The sequence below is a fragment of the Crinia signifera genome, chromosome 11 (assembly GCF_055691185.1).
Source record: "Crinia signifera chromosome 11, ASM5569118v1, whole genome shotgun sequence".
NCBI lineage: Eukaryota > Metazoa > Chordata > Amphibia > Anura > Myobatrachidae > Crinia > Crinia signifera.
Window position 1 is genome coordinate 110,471,615 of NC_139227.1, and position 20,326 is coordinate 110,491,940.

At 43.1% G+C, this 20,326-nt stretch overlaps 1 protein-coding gene across 2 annotated transcripts in view; it reads right to left on the minus strand.

Moving 5' to 3' along the window:
• Nucleotides 1–9,757: 9,757 nt before the first annotated feature.
• The window catches only part of KIF18A (kinesin family member 18A), a 68,434-nt gene continuing 57,865 nt past the window's right edge, over nucleotides 9,758–20,326 (minus strand). For both annotated transcript variants that reach the window (XM_083164222.1, XM_083164221.1), the window contains exons 14-17: nucleotides 16,120–16,561; nucleotides 14,533–14,637; nucleotides 12,722–12,834; nucleotides 9,758–11,199 (exon numbers count right to left, since the gene is read on the minus strand). In XM_083164222.1, the coding sequence (XP_083020348.1) occupies nucleotides 11,054–11,199; nucleotides 12,722–12,834; nucleotides 14,533–14,637; nucleotides 16,120–16,561 (806 nt within the window). In that variant the 3' untranslated portion in view covers nucleotides 9,758–11,053. The remainder of the gene's footprint in view (nucleotides 11,200–12,721; nucleotides 12,835–14,532; nucleotides 14,638–16,119; nucleotides 16,562–20,326) is intronic.

Genomic DNA, 20,326 nt, shown 5'->3' on the forward strand with positions numbered 1-20,326 from the left:
ACAGCAGACCCCCCCCCCGGCCGTGAACACCCAGTTTGCCCTGCTGAGGAAGCCCGCAGAAGATGAGGTATGGCTCTGCATCAGGCCAGAAAAGGTGGACTCCAGTCCATGAAGGCTCATGCTCCAACTCCTGGCCCACGGCCTCACAGACTCTCTCTGACTACCCACCACCCCTCCCAACTGCAGCCAGGGCCCTGACACACGGCCCTCCCCCCTACACCCTGAGGATCCATCCTGTTGTGTGCTGTAGGGAAGATGGCCTGTGGAGCTCCTCTGCTTCTGCAAGTAGCAGGATCAAGATGGCACCGCAAATGGCTGCCTAGGAACTGTGTCACTCATCCATATGTAACCTTAGGTCTGCCCTGTCTCATACATTGCACAGCAATCTATATTTGTATCGTCTCTGCTTATCTGTTACCTACCTGGCTGTTTGCAAGTGGCGCCGCTGATGGCTGCCTAGGTGCTGTGCAGCTCAGTGAATATATGTTCCCTACGTCTATAACCCCCCAGGGTACATGTAGCGTATACCTCTATGTGTTATGTATTTCTCTACTGTCACTGTATAACTGTTACCTACCTGGCTGTTGCACAGCAATCCAAATCTAATTCCTAGTATGCACAAGTATACCTGGCCAATAAAGCTGATTCTGATACTAAGATATTTGTTACGTTCTTAGTTACTTACAACATTAATAAGCTCAACTCATTGGTTTATCTATAATCTATATCTATCTACCGATCTCACTTATCCACGGCACTCACCATTCCTAGATTTGGGGTGCCACACGGTTTGTGACCCCATTGTTTAAATAGAAATCACAGGGGCTCTGCTCTCTCTATATTAACTAACAAAAATAAACAGTGGAGGTTTAGTTTATGTATTGATCAGCGCATTTGAAGCCTGCAGCCCCCCTGTCACAGACCCCTCTTTTCGGCAGGTTACTGCTCTATTGCTCAAAATAATGACCATAAACATAGCTATCCCGTTAGTGTAAAGCGGCCTACACACGGGGAGATGATTGTTCTGAGCGATTCTAGACCGCTCAGTGCACAGGGATGTGTCAGCGATGTGCCACTGAGCAATATGTCAGGACCACGTGAGAACACTGTCTCTGACCCCAGCAATTAAGTATATTTATCCAGCGCGCTGGTTGTTTAACGAGACGCTCAGGGCTGCGCATCATTATCGCTATGCCCCTACACATGGAGAAATATAACGGCATTTTCTAAGTGATCTAGTGAGATTGATTAAAAAAACGCCCAGGGATCGATACGTGTGTAGGTCCCCCCAGTATACGATCTGGTCTAAAGCTCACAGTAACAATAAAGCAGCCAGTATTTACTCTGCACAGAAACAAAATAACTCTCTCTGCACATGTTAAATCAGCCACACGTGGAGGGCTCATGGTTTTGATCACTAGAGAGAGAATTTTTGAGGGTGAACCAGAATCAGTCCCTAAATTTGCTGTTTAAAAGGTGAGGGAGTTTATTTGGTTATATTTTAATTAGTCGTTATGTGATCATATTTTCTCACGCACCCCGTTTTCATTTATTCTTGTGTCCTATTTGCTGTACAACAACTGTGTTGATAACTGCGTCACCTTTAAAAGGAAAATTGCTGTGAGCTACAGTGTGAACGGGACCCGATTCGGTTGACCCAGGTTACCCACAGAATGCACAGCAACCTGGGTCTGACCCGAGATTAACCCTTCTTTCAACCTGGGTCATTTGAAAATTCCCTTTCACACTGCACATCGACCTGGTAACAACCTGGGACGGACGCAGGTTATTTGTGTAATGTGAAAGGGGTATTAGAAGTAACTAATAGGGTGGCCAATCCTGGGATCAGCGGGATCTGGGTCAAGGATTGCCATTCTGGGATTTTGAGTAGTCCAATGCCGGGCAGCGTCTTAGCACTCACTCAGACGCTGCCTGGCTTCTTCAGTCCCCAGCTGTGCAGCTCTGACATGGCTAGAGTTAACACTGAACAGGCGGCACAGCCTGCGGCACTCTCGGCAGTAATGTCCAGCTCCCAGCCACACCCGCCCATGTAAGTGACTATGCGGGCAGCTTTTTATTTTTTTTTATTAGGGAAGTCAATCCCAAATGCCAGGTTTGATTGAAAAAATGCCCCGGAATTGGCTTCTCTAGTCACTACGCTGTCCATGGTTCTGGAAAGTAAACTACTGTACCAATATACTTTGATTCTAGAGGTGCAAAACAAAACAGTACATTGGTTTACGATCCTCTATGTTTCTCCTGTAGCAATGGGCACATAAAGGGCTTTATTCTAGTTCACTCTTTCTGACAAAATCCTTCTTAGATGGACAAAACCATGTGCACTGCAGGGGGGCAGATGGAAAATGTGCAGAGAGAATTAGATTTGGGTGAGTTATTTTGTTTCTGTGCAGGGTAAATACTGGCTGCTTTATTTTTACACTGCAATATAGATCTCACTTTGAAGTAAAACCCCACCCAAATCTAATTCTCTCTGCACAATTAACATCTGCCCCACCTGCAGTGCACATGGTTTTGTCCATCTAAGAAGGATTTTGTCAGAAAGAGTGAACTAGAATAAGGCCTAAAATCACGGTGAGCAATAATTCAGCCAATGACGTCTGCAAAATAATTTAATCCATCTCTCTTTAAACTGTTAAATGCCTTTGAAATGCAACAGTTTTAAACTCTGTGATTGTTGGCGTATTGCCCTGCCCCAATACATGAAAGCCAAAGAGGGCAAGGATCCATTACTTTGTTAAACATATGTCTCTTAAAATTTAAATACATGCAAAACCAGTAACCCGGAGAATGAGCATGTTTTTTCTTTTCTAGAATACATATTGGGGTAGACTAAGTGGGATTGTATAAGAGGAGCTGGGTTTCTTAGCAACCCAGATTCTACTTAATTATCCAGCATCTTCTAGAAGAGAAAAGCTAAAATGTGATTGGTTGCTATGGGCAACAACTCCACTTCAATTAACATGTCTTTTACTAAATATACCCTGTGGTATTGTCTCCTTTAGAGAAACAAGACAATGACCTCAGAGCTTTAAAGCTTAGACAGAAGGCACAGTCCTTGGCTTCACCGATGATGAGACTGTCCACAGATGTAGAAAGACCTTCTGCCAGATGTACTGGTGCTCCTTGGATGATCCATTTCTTATATGTAAGTATAGGAGGAGATGAATTATTGCAATGATGGCTAACCCTGACACTCCGGCTGTTGAACTACACATCCCAGCATGCCCTGCATCAGTTTTAGCATGGAAAGTAGTAAAACTGTAGCAGGGCATGCTGGGATGTGTAGTTCAACAACAGCCGGAGTGTCAAGGTTAGCCATCACAGGATTATTGCCTTCACCTATTTTCTTAGGCAGTACATCCAGACAAGAACGGTATTAAATACAGGGATTTCTTATACACAGGCGGCCTACTTTATTTCTTCTCATAGCTCCAATCATAAAACTAGTTTCTATACACTTGAACCAAGGGGTCTATTGGTGAAGCCTTAAACCAGCTCCAGTCACAAACTTGGTTTGAAAAAGGGCAGTTAGAAGCTAGTTGTTTGGTGCTTTGGGGGTGATTGACTGTAAGCTGCTAAGCTCGCAGTTTACCGAGTCCGTCTGACGCCCCACCCACCGCTATTTTCCCTCATAACCATGCAAGGGGATGTGTTATGAATACGCACACCCCCCCCCCCCCTCCCCCACATGTGCCCACAGCAGGAAAAAGCATTCAATGGTTGGAATCATTTACACATAAAGCTACATATTATTGTAGCCACCTAAATATCACAGACTCCAGTGCAGCCTTCAGACTACAAAAATACAGTAAGGTTACGTACAGATGGTATAAAGCCATCACGGTTAGCATGGTAATATCAGAAGCTTTTAAATTCCAGGTTTAACAATCTTGACCAATACAGAACTTTGCCCTTTTTAGGCCTGCCGCCGCCGCCACCTTAATGTGAATCTTGTGATACAGGCCTGAATATTATATAATGATGTCCTTATTTTCCGATACCACTTTGGTATGTCTGTTTGTCACATACTATTCCTGTGTATCTCCAGAAAGCATGTCTTGCTAGATTGTAAGCTTGCAGCAGGAAAGACTCCATGGGCGGGATGTATTAAGCTGAAAATGCGGTAAAACCCCCGTTTTACCGCATTTTCATATGTACTAAGACCCGACCGCACTGTTACCGCTTGGCAGGGTATCGCCAACTTGGGGTGATGATACCCTATAGAAGCCTATAGGCTTCTTTTCACAGCCTCTGCCACAACCCCGCCGCCTCGCCAATCCCCCTCCCTCCAGCTTAAGGTAAACCCCTTCTCACCCTAGCAAGGCAGCCGGGGGGGGGAGAGGCGGCGCCGGGGACAGCCACGCTGAGCTGTCCCGGCTGCAGGGGAGCAGTAGGCGGCTAGGAGGTGACGGTGACGATGACACCCCCCCCCCCGCACACCACAGTACAGGTATTGCATGGGGCCTCCGTCACTGCACCGCGATGACAATCGCATATGTTAGTACATATAATCCCGCCCCATGTCTGATGCTGCTTTCCCACTGCAGACCCGTTTTAAGTTACAGGTAATCTTAAACGGTATTTAGCATTCCCACTGCAGCAGATTAGTTTTAAATGCCATTTAAGTACCATTCCCATTGCAGGTAAAACGTTTTAGCTCTTCAAAACGTTTTTACAGCACAAATGAGTGCCTGTGACTTTAATTGGCTTTTCAGGGTTGTGGGGAGTGTCACAACACAGGCAACAACCAATCGCTTGAACTGTAGCCTGTTTACATTAAGAATACCGTTTAAGATGCATTCCCATTGCCTCTTAAATGGTAGATTACCGTTTAAAACACTGCTTTGAAAACGGGTTGAAATACCGTTTAACTTTAAACGGTATTTCAACTCTGGCGCTTTCCCACTGCAGCCTTAAACGGTATTTTGCCCTAAAAAATCGGCAATATACCGTTTTAAGGCTGCAGTGGGAAAGGGGCATGATTGTTGTTACCCAGTCTGTTTTATCACTGTCTACAATTGTAAAGCGCAGCGGAATCTGCTGCGCTATATGAGAAACTGTAAATAAATAAATAATAAATAAATATTTACGGCGGTATTAAATCCCAGCCGCTATTTCTGACGGGAAATAATGGACATCGCCTATTCAATTCTACCGTTTCCAACAGCATTGAAGGCAGATTTCTACAAAACAGATCTGACTTTGCAAAAAAAACAAATTCAAGTTGTTTTTAAACTGCCACAGATTGTCACAGAAGTCACGGCTGTTTTTTGACAATCCATTTTCGCTGACATGCACACTTTCCGACACTCAATAACCAGAACGTTGAATTCCGACTGAGTCGAGCTGACCAAAAATGGCACACGATTCTGAAAGACAGGAGTTCCTGGATTGAATACCCCCCCCCCCCCCCCTTAAACTTTCATATTTAAAAAAAAAATAAAGAAAAAAATGTTCTGCGATACATTATTAAAAGCTGGTAAAGCTTCAACCTTTGTAACAAAGTTTATGATCATTTTAATACATGAAAATTTCAGGTTTTGAGTTTAGCCCTCAATAAATAGTGACTTTGCAATTGAGAGAACCTCGGACCAGCCTTCTTTACAAAATATTTTAATGAATATCCTGTTGAGTTAATTTGCAATTGTAAAACATGGCTTCATGCTTCTTCTAGGATTAGTATAAAATGATACGGCCCCTTCCATAAACGCTAGAACCTTAAAACACTACAATATAAATGTACAATATACGTACTTGGATTTCCCCCCGATTTGTGCAGTATCTATGCAATAACATTTATAGAATTACACTTTACCCGTAGGCTTTATAATATACTATGACTTACTGTAAGCTTCATTGAATCCTTTCATGTACAGAACACAGCTCACGCCTAAAAGGGCCCAATATTGCTTTTAAAGGGTCGGAGCGTTTAATAAATCACAGGTAGTTAAATGTTTGAATAAGGACAATCGTTTTTGTTCCCTTCAGAATTTAGGGCCTCACATTAAACTACTTCGTCACATTATCATGCCGATGATGTAAGCCAGCACGGAATTCGTTTTACGTGGCATAACAAGCTTTTTTGGGTTCGGTGAAAGATTAACATTTCAAAAGTTTTGCATTAACTTTTAAGACTCTCACTTTTGGAGAGAGAAGCACAGAAAACATCCCGGTACCTTATTCCCAATTAACTCTGTGAGCAATAAAAAGAAAAAAAAAAAAATAGATCTAAGAGAAAATAAAATTATACCAGTTTTACAACCGTTGTAGGTCACCGTAAATGGCATATAAACTGTAGTAAGCAAGAGGGGTTTCCTTTGATAGATATTATTTTATGTTGCGTTCATACCTGCTATCGTCTCGAGGGCTAACATAATGGAAAGCAGATGCTATACACTTTAATACAGCAGACTAGAGAATGTTGCCGTATCCGTAAAGCAGTCATGTGGTTAACAGAGTAAAAGAACATACTGTAACTGCTTATGAGGCATCCCAACTACATAACATTGCCACAACTATTGCTGATGTACATTCCAACACTCGCCCATAGAACTACGGTGAGTCAAAAGTGGACAGGGCCATTTCTTCCTCCCAGATAGAGAAATAGACACTCACGACCGGCTTTATTTGCCTGCAGAGGGCTAAACATGCCTGATTCAGAGCAAATGTTGCAGCTAGACTAAACCATGCTGCGCTGCAGGGGGGCAGATGTAACATGTGCAGAGAGAGTCAGATTTGGGGGGAGTTATTTTGTTTCTGTGCAGGGTAAATACTGGCTGCTTATTATTTTTATGCCGCAATATAGATTCCAGTTTGAACACACCCCACCTCAATCTAACTCTCTGCACAGGTTTGGTTTTGACCATCTGCAAAAATTGCAGCCTTGCTAACAGGTCTGAATCAGTACCATGAATACCTGGCGTCCTCCTCAAATGGGGATCTCAGGCAATGTTGCTGTTTTTGGGACGCTGAGGGGGAAATTTATTAAGATGTGTATTCTGCTTCACATGTGATGTTGCTATGGGCAATCAATCAGAATCTACTTCTTATTTATTTAGCACCCTCTAGAACTGGGGTAGCCAACCCTAGTCCTCGAGAGCTACCAACAGTGCATGTTTTGCAGGTCTCCTCACAGAATCACAAGTGAGCTAATTAGCTCCATCTGTGTATCTTTTAAATGTGTCAGTGATTGATGAGTGCAGCTGTGCAGCAGCTAGGTTGTCTGGAAAATGTGAACTGTTGGTAGCTCTCGAGGGCTAGGGTTGGCTACCACTGCTCTAGAACACGGGTGTCAAACACAAGGCCCGCGGGCCAAATCCGGCCCGCCAGACCTCATCATGTGGCCCGCGCGAGGAGATAGCACGCAGGGGCAGTGTGTGTAAAACAGGAGTGCTGCCGGACGCATCCACGGCCGCCTTACCTGTTTCTCCACTGTCGGCGGCCATGTTCCTGTAGGCACATATGTATGCGGCTACAGAAACATGGCCGCCGGCCTCCACGGCTACGTGGAGGAGGGGCCAGCCGCCTGTTCCCTCTGATGCCCGGCAGTGTCAGACACTGGGTGGGGACGTCATGACGATGACGCCGCCCGCCCATGCGTCTGTAGAGAAGTAGGAGCAGGCAGGGAAGCTGGACCGGGAGTCGGGGACAGTGTGGCCGCAGCAAGCAGTGAAGAAAAGCTGGAAGCTGCAGCAGGACAGACGGAGAAACAGTAAGTGAGGATGAAGATCACACTCACAATAAAAAATATATATCTGCCTGCTGTTTCCTGAGGTGTCCCCGTGTATAATAATAATAATGCCATGACACCACAGGCTGCTCCTCCTGTATAATCATTTGTGTCATGGCATTACTTTTATTATATTATACAGGGGGAGCAGTCTGTGGTGTCATGGCATTATTATTATACAGGGGGAGCAGCCTGTGGTGTCATGGCATTAATTTTATATTATACAGGGGGAGCAGCCTGTGGTGTCATGGCATTATAATTATACAGGGGGACCTACAGATACAACCGGCCCTTTGAGGGTGACCAAACTGCTGATGCAGCCACCGATGAATTTGAGTTCGACACCCCTGCTCTAGAAGATAGTAGGCAGGATCTGATTGGTTGCCCATAGCAAGTAGAATACACATCTTAGTAAGTCCCCCCCCCCGTGTCACCTTTCTGTGGCCACTTTTCCCTGTTGCTTGTACTCTAATGCGACAATTGGCTGCTCTAAGAAAAAAATCTGTGCGTCTGAAAGTGCTCTGTTTGTGAGAGCACGTCTCCCGATGTGCCCATAACAATACAAATAATTTTATTTATCTATTGCTTTCTCCAATAGGACTTAATACTTAAAGGAAACTATGGAAATGCTTGACTAAAAAGGAAAGTATTGAGCTTATTTTTGAAGGATTCTAGAGTGGGGGGTCTCTGGAACTGTGCGGGGAAGTGAGTTCCATAGAGTCGGAGCTGAATAGCTAAAAGCTCGACCCCCAGATGAATTATGGGAGGTTCAAGGTACTGCTAAAAGTCCTTCATCTACAGATCGCAGTAAATCGGCTAGGACAGTATGGAATCAGAAGCTGCTTCAGGTACCTTGGTCATTTAGGGCTTTGAAACTCAGTAAGTGGATCTTGAACATAATTTCCCATCTTACAGTGGAGGGAGTAAAGAATATAAGATATGTGGCTCAAACGAGGTTGGGTAACAACCTGGCAGCTGTGTTTTGTACCAGCTGTAATCGGTGCAGTCATTTTGCTGGGAGACCCAGGTAAAGGGCATTGCAGTAATATAATCAAGATGATACAAATCCATGTATGACTGTTGGCAGATCTTCAGAGGGAATAAGTGCTTGACTCTGGCAATGTTCCTCAGATGGAAGAATGAGGATTTGATTGTGGCTGATATCTGATGTATAAGTGTCATGCCCCCCCCCCATCCAGCACCACGCCAAGAGTCTGCACATGATCAGAGTTTTGTAATTCTGTACCCGCAAGTGTCGGTCCAGTTGGGTGGCTGTGCTGCAGTCTTGTCCTTTGATGTTAATACGCATCTATCCACATAACAAGTGATCACCACAACTTTCTAGCACCAAATGTCTTGGTAGAACCAACTTTGTCTTACTTTACCATACACATGTACTCAGTTTGTGAACCATAAAGTGTGTCGAGCACACTGAGGGGAACAATGCGCTAAAATCTACAAATTCACCCCCCCCCCAAAAAAAAAGGTAGACATGACTTTTCATGTCTCGATCAGTTCCATGGCAGCCTTTTGCTTGTGTCAACATTGTCTGCGTCGACCTATTGGCAGTCAACACTTTATATCAAGGCATGGCCAAACTGTGGCCCTCCAGATGTTGTTAAACTACACATATCCCAGCATGCCTTGCCATAGTTTTAGCATGCCCTAATAGTAAAACTGTGGCAAGGCATGATGGGACTTGTAGTTTCGCAACAGCTGGAGGGCCACAGTTGGACATGCTTGCTTTATAACCCTTTGTGACTCGTGCAACAAAAGTTCCACAAACATCTCAAAACCCAGGACTTCGTCAATGCTAGATTTAAAAGAAATGACGCGAAGAAGAGTGACGTACAGGTCAGGACGGAATACGAGAAAAATACTTTAATCGGAACTATAAAAATAATTATTTAAAAGCTATTTCAAGTTTTAACAGTCTATTTACAAGACGCAGCTTTGTACACTTATAGTACACATGGAAAAAAATATTAATAACACAGGAAACCAATATTTACAACGTAAAAATAAAATATTATTCATAATGATCATTCACAGAAACCATTAGTAAAACCATGGCTTACAGGAACCTCTTAAAGTTGTAGATTTTTTTTTTTTCTTCTTTGTAAATTGGTGCTGGGATCTCCAGCTGTAATGCTAATGCTTTTTACATTACCACAATGTGTGGGGAAATCCTGTCTGCCAATAAAAGTGTTTGTATGAGTAGTCTGTGTCTAAAGGAGCCCGGTGCATTTTCAGTGAATGGGAAAGAAATTGCACTTTACTAAAATTAACGTCAAGGAAAAAAGGTGACCGGAGCTGGCAGATTCTGCTTTCATATAAGTGATGCTTCTTCTGATCACTTAGGGGAAAGACTAAGAAGGGAACGCCACTGGTAAATGGGCGCGTGGCCACATGGGGGAACCCCCATGCTTGCTTTGTGTGAGTCTCTGTGCTGGAGCATTGGTTCCCAACCCAGGTCCTCACGTATCCCCCAAAAGTTAAGGTTTTCCAAGTATCCTGTGGATTTTTTTAAATGTGACAGTTGATACACAGCGCACTGGCTGGGTGACTTGGAAAACATGGACTGTTAGGGGTACCTGAGGACAAGGGTTCGGAACTACCGTGCTAGAGAAAGATCCCGATCTGGAGTGTGGTTGAAAATAAAAATGTACGGTTTGTACAGAATAAAATAATAATAATAAAAAAAACGCACACACAAAATACAACCTGGGTTGGTAATACTGTATAACTCATCGATTAAGCACAATCATTGCCATTCACACATCGGGACTGCGCCGCCAAGGCGGCAGAACGCTCTTTAATAGCCACCCATAACTCCACATCATTGGTGCCGTGTTTATTCTAAGCACCCTGTATTTTTTTAAACCCGTGCAGTTCTGCTTCTGTGTCTGGGGTGTCGCTCTCTGCTGTGCACCACTAATGCAGGTCTCCATATCAGTGCAGAAATACAGACCACACTGCGCTAGAAGCAATATAGCAGAGTGACACCCCAGTCAGGGAATAGGAACTGCACGGGTTTTGCGCTAAAATGAGCACTGCTGGTGTAGAACACGGCACACACGGTAGATCCTACTGAATTAGAATAAAAAGTACATATTAAAACCAAACTTTGACACTGCTCCCATGACGCACAGACACAGAAAATGTATCGGACGGATTCTAATAAAAACAAACATTAAAACATGAATAATACTCCTCCCCCCCAGTACAGGTTACGCTGTGTGGGGAGCCAATGACATGGGTTACAAGTCATTAATGTGAAGAATGGGCTCCAGATGTGCTGGGCTACTTTTTTTTTGCAGCTTGTAGAAACGGCTGAGACGATCCCAGGAAAGTGAAAGGCCTCTTTCTGGCACCGACCACCAGACTTCCGTCGGAAGCGCTCCTGGGAAGGCGCCTCTGTGCCCCAGTGTCCTTTGCTTTTGATAATCCTGTGGATTAGAGACATCGGATCAGTGGTTTGGCAGCACTAGCCTACCATCCGCATGGTACAAGGATTCCAGAGACTTGGACGTTCTATGAGCGCTGTGGAACTAGACATCCCAGCCGGCACTGCAACAGGATTGTAAAGAGTTATACACATAAAATTTAACCTTTAATGTGATGTATTAAAAAATGCGAAGTATAAAAACACACAACAAATAGGTGGGAACATCCTAACCCTCCTAAATGTTTTGCTGGGAAGCAGAAATAACATAAATAAAATCCACATATTGATGATTCAATAGATGTGGCAATAGGATTGATTTTTTAAATAAAACAAACAAAAAAAAAAGTTCCAACCACACGCCCACGTCAGTTAATTTTTAATCACACCCCCATTGTGTTTGTTCCACCTATTTGTTGTGTGTTTTTATACTTCGCATTTTTTTAATACATCACATTAAAAGTTACATTTTACGTGTATAACTTTACAAGTGCATCACACAGCGACAATTCTTTTTTTCTTTCCATATGTACTAATCCATTGTTGTCCAGTGATAGCACACCCCCATTAATTCACTAAAAGTATCAATCCAGTGATCCATTCTAAAAAAAGGGGGGTCCTTAAAAGACCATACTTTAAATTGCTAATATTTTAGTCTTGTGCAATAGTTTTTTTGTTACTCTTCCTGCCACAGTATTGGTTTCAGGCATGCTAAAATTAAATTAAGGGGGATATTCAATCTGTTGGAAATAGCGGCACCCGCCTATTCAATGCTGCCGTTATCAACAGCATTGAAGGCAGTTTCCGACACTCGAAACAAAGTAAAAAAGTTGAACGGAACGAAAGTGGCCCGAGACTCCGACTGTTGGAATACCCCACCTTAAAGCTGGCCATACAGCTACAAATTGATTGTCAGATCTGGCTGGTTGGAACAAAAACTTGGTCATGGATGAAAGCAGATGACAGTTGACCATTTGCTTTGAAATACTGGAAAACGGACAAAAACAGTAAATCAAATATTACCAGGATTTTGTTCCAAAGAGCCAGATCTGACAATCAATCTGACTTCAAAAAGGTTTACTATGTAATAAACCGCAGGGATGTCAGATTTTGAAGTCCCACAGAACCTCTGGAAAGAAGTAAAATGTAGGTTTGAGTGGAGACATCCTTTTATATAAATATCTAATATAATGCATTTTAGAGTGTAACGTAAACACTGTGTAGATCCACTCCAGCGATGCAACACCGTAACAAGGAACATTAAAAAGGTAAAAACAATCTAGGCAGTAAATCCTCTTCTTGCTTTTCTATGTCTGAGCCACAACATTGAGAAATCAGACGCCCACACCTTTTACAGCAAACATTACTGCCAGATGCGAACATAAAAGGACATATCACACACAGAAAATATTTTTGGTGACGGATTACAGCAGCAAACCATTAAGTTAATATCCTGGAAATGTCAGACCTGTATCAGACAGTCAAACGTGAAAGTGTAAAAGCATGATTTATCATTTCAGTCGTACCTGTTGCCCTTTTCACCCGCAGTGCCTTACACTCGATAGGGACGTCCTGTCGGACACGTTTTGGGATAGGACATAGAGCGCTGTCTTCTTTGATGGCATTGCCAGCTGCAAGACTTAAAAACATAATGTGAAAAATGTAAATGGGAAAATCAAAAAGCAGCAGAATCATTTTTGGGGTACTTGTTTCCTAGAATGGCACCCATCGCGGGCATCGCATGTACATCGCATGCCATTATAATGGCATGCGATGTCCGCGATTTTACATAGAAATGCATGGTAAAATGTAAATCGCGTCGGTCGCATCGCATGCGGCCAAAAAAAATCGCATGCGATGCGACCAACGCGATTACCGATTTTACATAGGTAACAATGTTAAATGGCCCAATTGACCCAATTTTCCATAGGGAACAATGTTAAATGGCCCACAGACCTTAAATAGCCACCCTGAAGTGTGAAATGGCCACTCCAATTGTTAACGCCACCCCACGATCAACGTCAACCCGAAGCGTGGCGAGCGGCGGCGGTACGCGTCCTCCGACCTTTTCATACCCCTACTATCCACGTCGGCGTGGAGTTGAGAATAGAAAGTGCGGCGAGCGCAGCGAGCCACCAAACCCGAAGCGTCGCGAACGCAGCGAGCCCAGCAAGGGGACGCGGAATACATGTTAAGTAATCCGTGTCCGCTCGCCACGCTTCGGGAGTGTGTTCCGCGTCCGCTCGCCACGCTTCGGGCTCGGTGGCTCGCCACACTTTCTATTCTCAACTCCACGCCGACGTGGATAGTGGGGGTATGAAAAGGTCGGAGGACGCGTACCGCCGCCACTCGCCGGCTCGCCACGCTTCGGGTTGACGTTGATCGTGGGGTGGCGTTAATTGGGCCATTTAACTTGTTTCCCTATGTAGAATCGCAGTAATCGCATGCGATTTTTTTGGGCCGCATGTGATGCGACCGACGCAATTTTTTTCCTTGCGATGCCTAAGATCAAAATCGTGGGCGCCGTTCTAGGAAACAAGTACCATTTTTGGTGACATGATGCTGTATTTCTCTAAAGTCCCCATACATTCAGGCTGACATGACCTGAGGACAAGTGGGACCCAATATCCCTTGAGCTCCCTTTAAGGTGTGGGGGGGTGTCACCGCTGGCACACACCTACGGAATTGGACCAAATACATTGTGGGTACTAAAAGCACCTGTGATGTGCCGCTGTTGGGTCCAATCTGATAGATCCCATGTGCAGGAGTTACAATGTCTAGGGTCCGACCTGATGAGCACAGGACCGAGCTTCAGGGTCAGATGGAATGACAAACACGTGATTTGGTCCGATTTATCAGCCCCATCCTTCAGAATCAAGTCAAAACGCATTAGTGTATGGGGGCCATATTGGAGGAAACCATATTGTGGGCTGGACTATAACAGTATACTAGGAACCAGTATACACAGCAAGATGATGATCAAACACAAGAAAGTACATTTAGCACGATAAAGTTATTGGGTATATTGCAGGTGCTAGAAAGCACCCGTGATGCACCTGACAGCCGCACATCCGATATATCCGATGTGCAGCAGGTTCAATCTCCCAATCCAATTTGCACGGGGCTGCGCATCGTATAGGATGTCAAACACATGCAATTTTGGACAATTTCACCCAATTTCTCAGCCTGATCTGTCTGAATCGGGTGAAATCAGGCAAACCCACACTAGATAGACCACAGCATCTACATTCCAAGAGCAAAGGGTTTGCTACGAGATTTCCACAACATCGGAAATGAGCCCTATCACCAGGGGTGAGAATCTGGTTTAGAAATTTACCTTAATAGCTTTCTCTTTCGCTCGGCAGCTGAAGTCATCGCCATGTAGGACGGTTTCTCGTTTAGTTTTCCTGGGTACCGGCTCAAAAAAGATGGAAGTCCTAATCTGTAAAGATGGGGGTTGAATGCCAAATGAGTTGTCGCGAATTTTGGCAGAACTGCTGCAATACGCGTCCGTGCATTAAGCACCGAATCTGGTGCCAGCGTCAGGGAGGATTTACCAAATAAATGTAAAATCTACATATCAGTTGTTTGCCAGGACGGTACATCCAGGGAAAGACCCGGTCTCAGCAAAGTGCTATCCCTATTGTGAAGTTTGTTAGGCTTTAGCCCAGTGGTTCCCAAACTGTGTGCCTAGGCACCGTGGGGTGCCTCAGGACACTTGCAGGGGTGCCTTGGGTTGGTGGCCAGGATCAATTCATATTATTTATGGTCAATGTACCAGGCAAAACCAGTGCTTGTGGCTGCCAATCATAATATATGTTGACAAACAGAAGCAAATCCTGTCCCTCACCAGATAACGGTGACCTATAAACACAATTTAATATTTTTTTCCTGAATTTCTCGATAAGAAGCATTTGGCCTAGGGGTGCCTTGAAAATATTTTGATGCTCTAGGGTGCCGTGATTCAAAAAAGTTTGCGAGCCCCTGCACTAGCCCAATACAATGGGGACAGAGGAACTTTACACTGTATCTGGGATACAACTAAGACACATGTAGAGAAAAATATGGCCTGATAGAAAACTCATTGCATTGAGCATCGTGCGCCATATGATGCACTAGTGCCCAGTAAATGAGGACAGACTACCGGCCAGACAAGGCCCTGTAGCTGTACTACCGGCCAGCCAAGGGCCTGCAGTTGCACTACCGGCCAGACAAGGCCCTGTAAAATTATACTGGTTTGATTTATACAATTGGACTGAATGTTGTTGTCTATTTTCCTGGGTTTGCGAGCAAAATGCAGATGGTCATTTTCTCACATCTAGTATTAGTCCAACCAACCCACTAGTTGAATGAAAGTTGATCTATTGTATAGCCAGCATTACCGGAACCATTACTTTATGTACACTGTGCTCCAGCTGTGCAACCAAAAGCCAAAGTTACCTTCCTATGCTACAAGCATTAGATCCTACATGCCAGTTGTAGAACCTTCATTACATACACATGGGCAGTATGAATGGCGAGTTCCTGAGCACCCATACATGTTTGTTTAGCAGCATTACAAGGAGAGACATTAGCCCAGGGCACCTGGAACCTTTAAATCAGGCCCTGACTATAAGGTTCCATTAGGCGCTGGCTAACCAAATAGAACTCTAGAAGCAAACTCCAGCAGACTACATGGGGAAGGTCATGGTTCCCATGGAATGGCTTTAGGTTATTTGTAGTGATGCTGGTCATCTTAGATACTTCCAGCTGATTGGGTATGCCAAGTACGGCACTGCACAATAGGGGCCATAATGAAAAAGCATTCCCTGCTAAGTCTTGGCCACTGAGACTTCCCACCAGACTCTCTCATGGGGAGGTCACTAAAGTAACCATGTATATAGCCACATATAAATATTATTTTAGTGCAAGAGGACATAGGTACCTTTGTAGCATACTGGGGGGAGGTTGTATTTGTTTCCCATTTGGATTCAGGTCACTGCTGCCCTGGGATAGAATGACGGTCGAGTCCATATCAGTCTGCTCAGGAACAGACTTCATGTGGAAAGTGAAGCCCATCTTCTGAACATCTTTGTCGTGAGACATAAAACTGCTGCCATTTTCCTTATTGTCGCCCACTGCGGAGAGTTTTGCTATTTCCTGTGTGAGAGTGACTGTTCTATTCAAGCTTTCTGGTGTGTAAACAATTGGGTTGAGCCCATCGCTGATCGAATCATCAGGGTCACTGCTCTTGGAGAAGGGAGGAGCTTCGAGGTTTTGTCCACATTGCGGTGACTCCAGTAATTTCCTCCTTGTCTTTTTACAAGCATTAATGGCTTCGGCTGGCTTTGGGGGAACAATTTCCTTCAGCCTTTTCACTTGTGAATCTACAATATGAAAACAGAAAATTGTTCAGTAGAACGGAACTTGTAATATTAGCCTTAAGGACCGGATGAATCATGGGACTGTTTCCCTGATCCGACAAAAGGGTGGTATTCTTTCATAGACCAGGTGTTGGAGGATCAGGAAATTGTGGCAATTTCAGATGAATAGGGACCTTCAATTTACATTAACATGGTTCGTGTATCACAGTTTTGGGGTGTGAACCCCGCCATTCAATATAATGGTTCTTTGTAATCTAATTTTGTAGTATTAAGTAAACCAGAAAATAATAAAACATTTTTAACTCTTTGTTTGAGACCACAACTTATAATGCAATTAAATGTACCGTGTTCCCAAAAAAAAAAATATACAGGTTGAGTATCCCGTATCAGAGTATCCGTTATCCAAATTATTCCGAAAACCATACATTCCAGAAAGTGAAAAAAATATATTTTTTTTGCTAAAAACTCACTGGGGACATTTGTAACAGCACTACTGGTGACATGATATGTAACTGGCACTATATATGTGCAAGAAAATGATTGCTTGGCATTCAAATTCAATATCTGAGATAGTACACAAATTTAGTTTCATATTTTGAAACCTTGTTTTTTGAACAAATAAAATATATTTGTGTGTATTTTATGTGGTAATAAAATATATTTGTGAGTATTTTATGTGTTTATACAGCATACATGCAAGATACTTCAAAATACATAATTGAAATATTAAAATATTCCGAAATACGGAATAATCCGTTATCCAAAATTCTCCTGGTCCCGAGCATTTTGGATACGGGATACTCAACATGTATGTATATATGTGTATATATATATATGTATATATGTGTATATATATATATGTATATATGTGTATATATATATATATATATATATATATATATATATATATATATATATATATATATATATATATATATATATATATATATATATATATATATATATATATATATATATATATATATATATATTCACATGTTCAGCATTAAAAATCTTACATTTTTTTGGTACTTGTGTATTATCTGGGCGCCCGATGTTGAAATTGTATGCCACTACCTTAAGCATGCGATGCGACGCAATTTGACGCAATTTCCCTTGAAGAGAAAATCGCGTCGCATTGTATGCTATTGTATTGCATGCGATGCGATTTTAATATGTACAGGCACCCAGATGCCCGTTTCATATGTGAAATGGCCCCCCAGACCCCATTTTTAATTGTATACCCACCCTGATGGCTAAATGCCCCCCATTGTTAATGCCACCCCACTATCAATGCCAACCCGAAGCGTGGCGAGCACAGCAAGCCCGCGAGGGGCGGCGGTACCCGTCCTCTGACCTTTTCATACCCCCACTATCCACGTCGGCGTGGAGTTGATTTTATATAGTGTGGCGAGCGCACACGTATTACGTCACATGTAATTTGCGTCCCCTCGCAGGGCTCGCCACGCTTCAGGCTCAGTGGCTCGCTGCACTCGCCACACTATATAAAATCAACTCCACATCGCCGACGTGGATAGTGGGGGTATGAAAAGGCCGGAGGACGCGTACCGCTGTGCTCGCCACGCTTCGGGTTGGCGTTAATAGTGGGGTGGCGTTAACAATGGGGGGCATTTAGCCATCAGGGTGGGTATACAATTAAAAATGGGGTCTGGGGGGCCATTTCACATATGAAACAGGCATATGGGTGCCTGTACATATTAAAATCGCATCGCATGCAATGCGACGCGATTTTCTCTTCAAGGGAAATCGCGTCAAAGCAATGCAATTTTTAGGTGCGATGAAGAAAATCGGGTGCCCAGATAATACACAAGTACCAATTTTTTTTTACAAAAACTCACTTTTTTACTGATAGACTGAACTTAAAAAAACTGTACTTTAAAACCTATCCAACGCCATTTTAATTATCTCAAACAAATGTTTAAATAATCATTTTTTTTTGTTTGTATAACATTGTTGCCCAATATATCTCATCATTGCATATATCTCATCATCGCAACATTGTAACTTTGCATTTTGCGGCTCCTTCTCCTTTCTGCAGCCGACGGGTGTATACTGAGAGGCTGGGGGCGGCTTTACTTCCATTTGCAGAGAGAAGCTGTTGGGCAGTGATCCGATACACGGCAGGCACTGGGGAAGGGAACAAGTAAAAAGAGGTCCCTCTGAGATTGGAGGCTGCTGGAACAGTATCTTCTGGTGGCAGCTCAGTGGGGTGTTTCTGAATGGTTGCATCAGATTCAATCATGAGAGGGAAAGTTCTGCCTGGCGTGGTCACATCTCACGTGACTACACCAGGCTAGGGTTTAAGAATTTAATTGTGTGCTCTTGATCATAAATATGCAATGCTTATTTTTCAATTGGCTCTAGTTTTTGAGACTGCGTGCGTGTTGTATTATGTGTCTCAAATGTGACTAAAAGCTACGTTATCACAAATAAAACAAATTGTTATTGTTGAAAGAAGGTAGTTAAAAAAATCATAATGATGTTGATCTTGTTTAAAGTACGGCGGCCTAGACTATTAAGGCACTTCAAATGGAGAAAATAATAATTAATTTGAAAACTGGAGCCAATTCAGCTAAGATCTAATCTGAGAACAGGAAGTGCGAGTACTCTCAAAGCGATCTTGAATCCTTGGGGGTAAAAAAATATATCTATCTATATTTAGGCGTGTGTGTGTATGAACGGGCCGCCGGCACTCAGCCCTAGAAGGGTTAAATGGGCCCCATGCCCTCGGTAGTGACCAGCAACGCTAGGTCAAATAATATAAAGTAGATGACCACGGCACTTGGGACTTAATTAAAGAATACAACAAACATCCAAAATATTTGTTGATGTTTTAGCCCCAAGCTGTTTTGAGAAAATCCCAGTAAAGCGACTGAAACGTCAACAAATATTTTGGCTGTTTGTTGTATTCTTTAATCATGTCCCAAGTGCTGCAGTCATCTACATACATACACACATCAGGTGCGGTGCCAGCCTATAGCACCCCGTGCCGGGGGCAACAAATAGTCTGGATGATGGCAGCACTCCCTCAATAAAAGATCAATATACACGTCTTGTAGTCAACGTTTCGAAGCTTTAATAACACGCTATATATATATATATATATATATATATATATATATATATATATATATATATATATATATATACATACACACACATATATACATATATATATACACACACACACACACACACATATACACACACACACACACACACTATATATTAAGACAGGAATAAATAACCAATACATATGTGCACTTTTCACCTACAAAATATTTCATTGCAACTTATTTTCTAAAACAGCATATAAAGCCAACACTAATTTAATAACAAAGGCCATTAATCACCAACCATCACATGCTAAGTATTACTCATACGTGCAGCAAGCTGTACGGTACTGCCTGGAGTAACTATGGCTACCTATCTGTAATGTCACGGGGGAGCAGTGTGGGTGCGTTTCAAACTCATGGTCTCTTTGGTAACCTACATTTGTGCAACAAGATAACTATTAGGAGCCATAAATATATTTGTGCACGTTGTCAATGCAAATGAAGTAAACAAAAGCGATCTGCTTGTAAAAAGTAAAAATCGGACAAGGTAGCAAGTGCTTAATGCATTACAATACCTTCATTGTGCTTTGGGAAGGGGTATATACACACACACACACACACACACGTACATGTGCAGTGCCGTCAACACTGGGTTAATTAATCCTCCGAGGAAATCATTTAACACGATGAG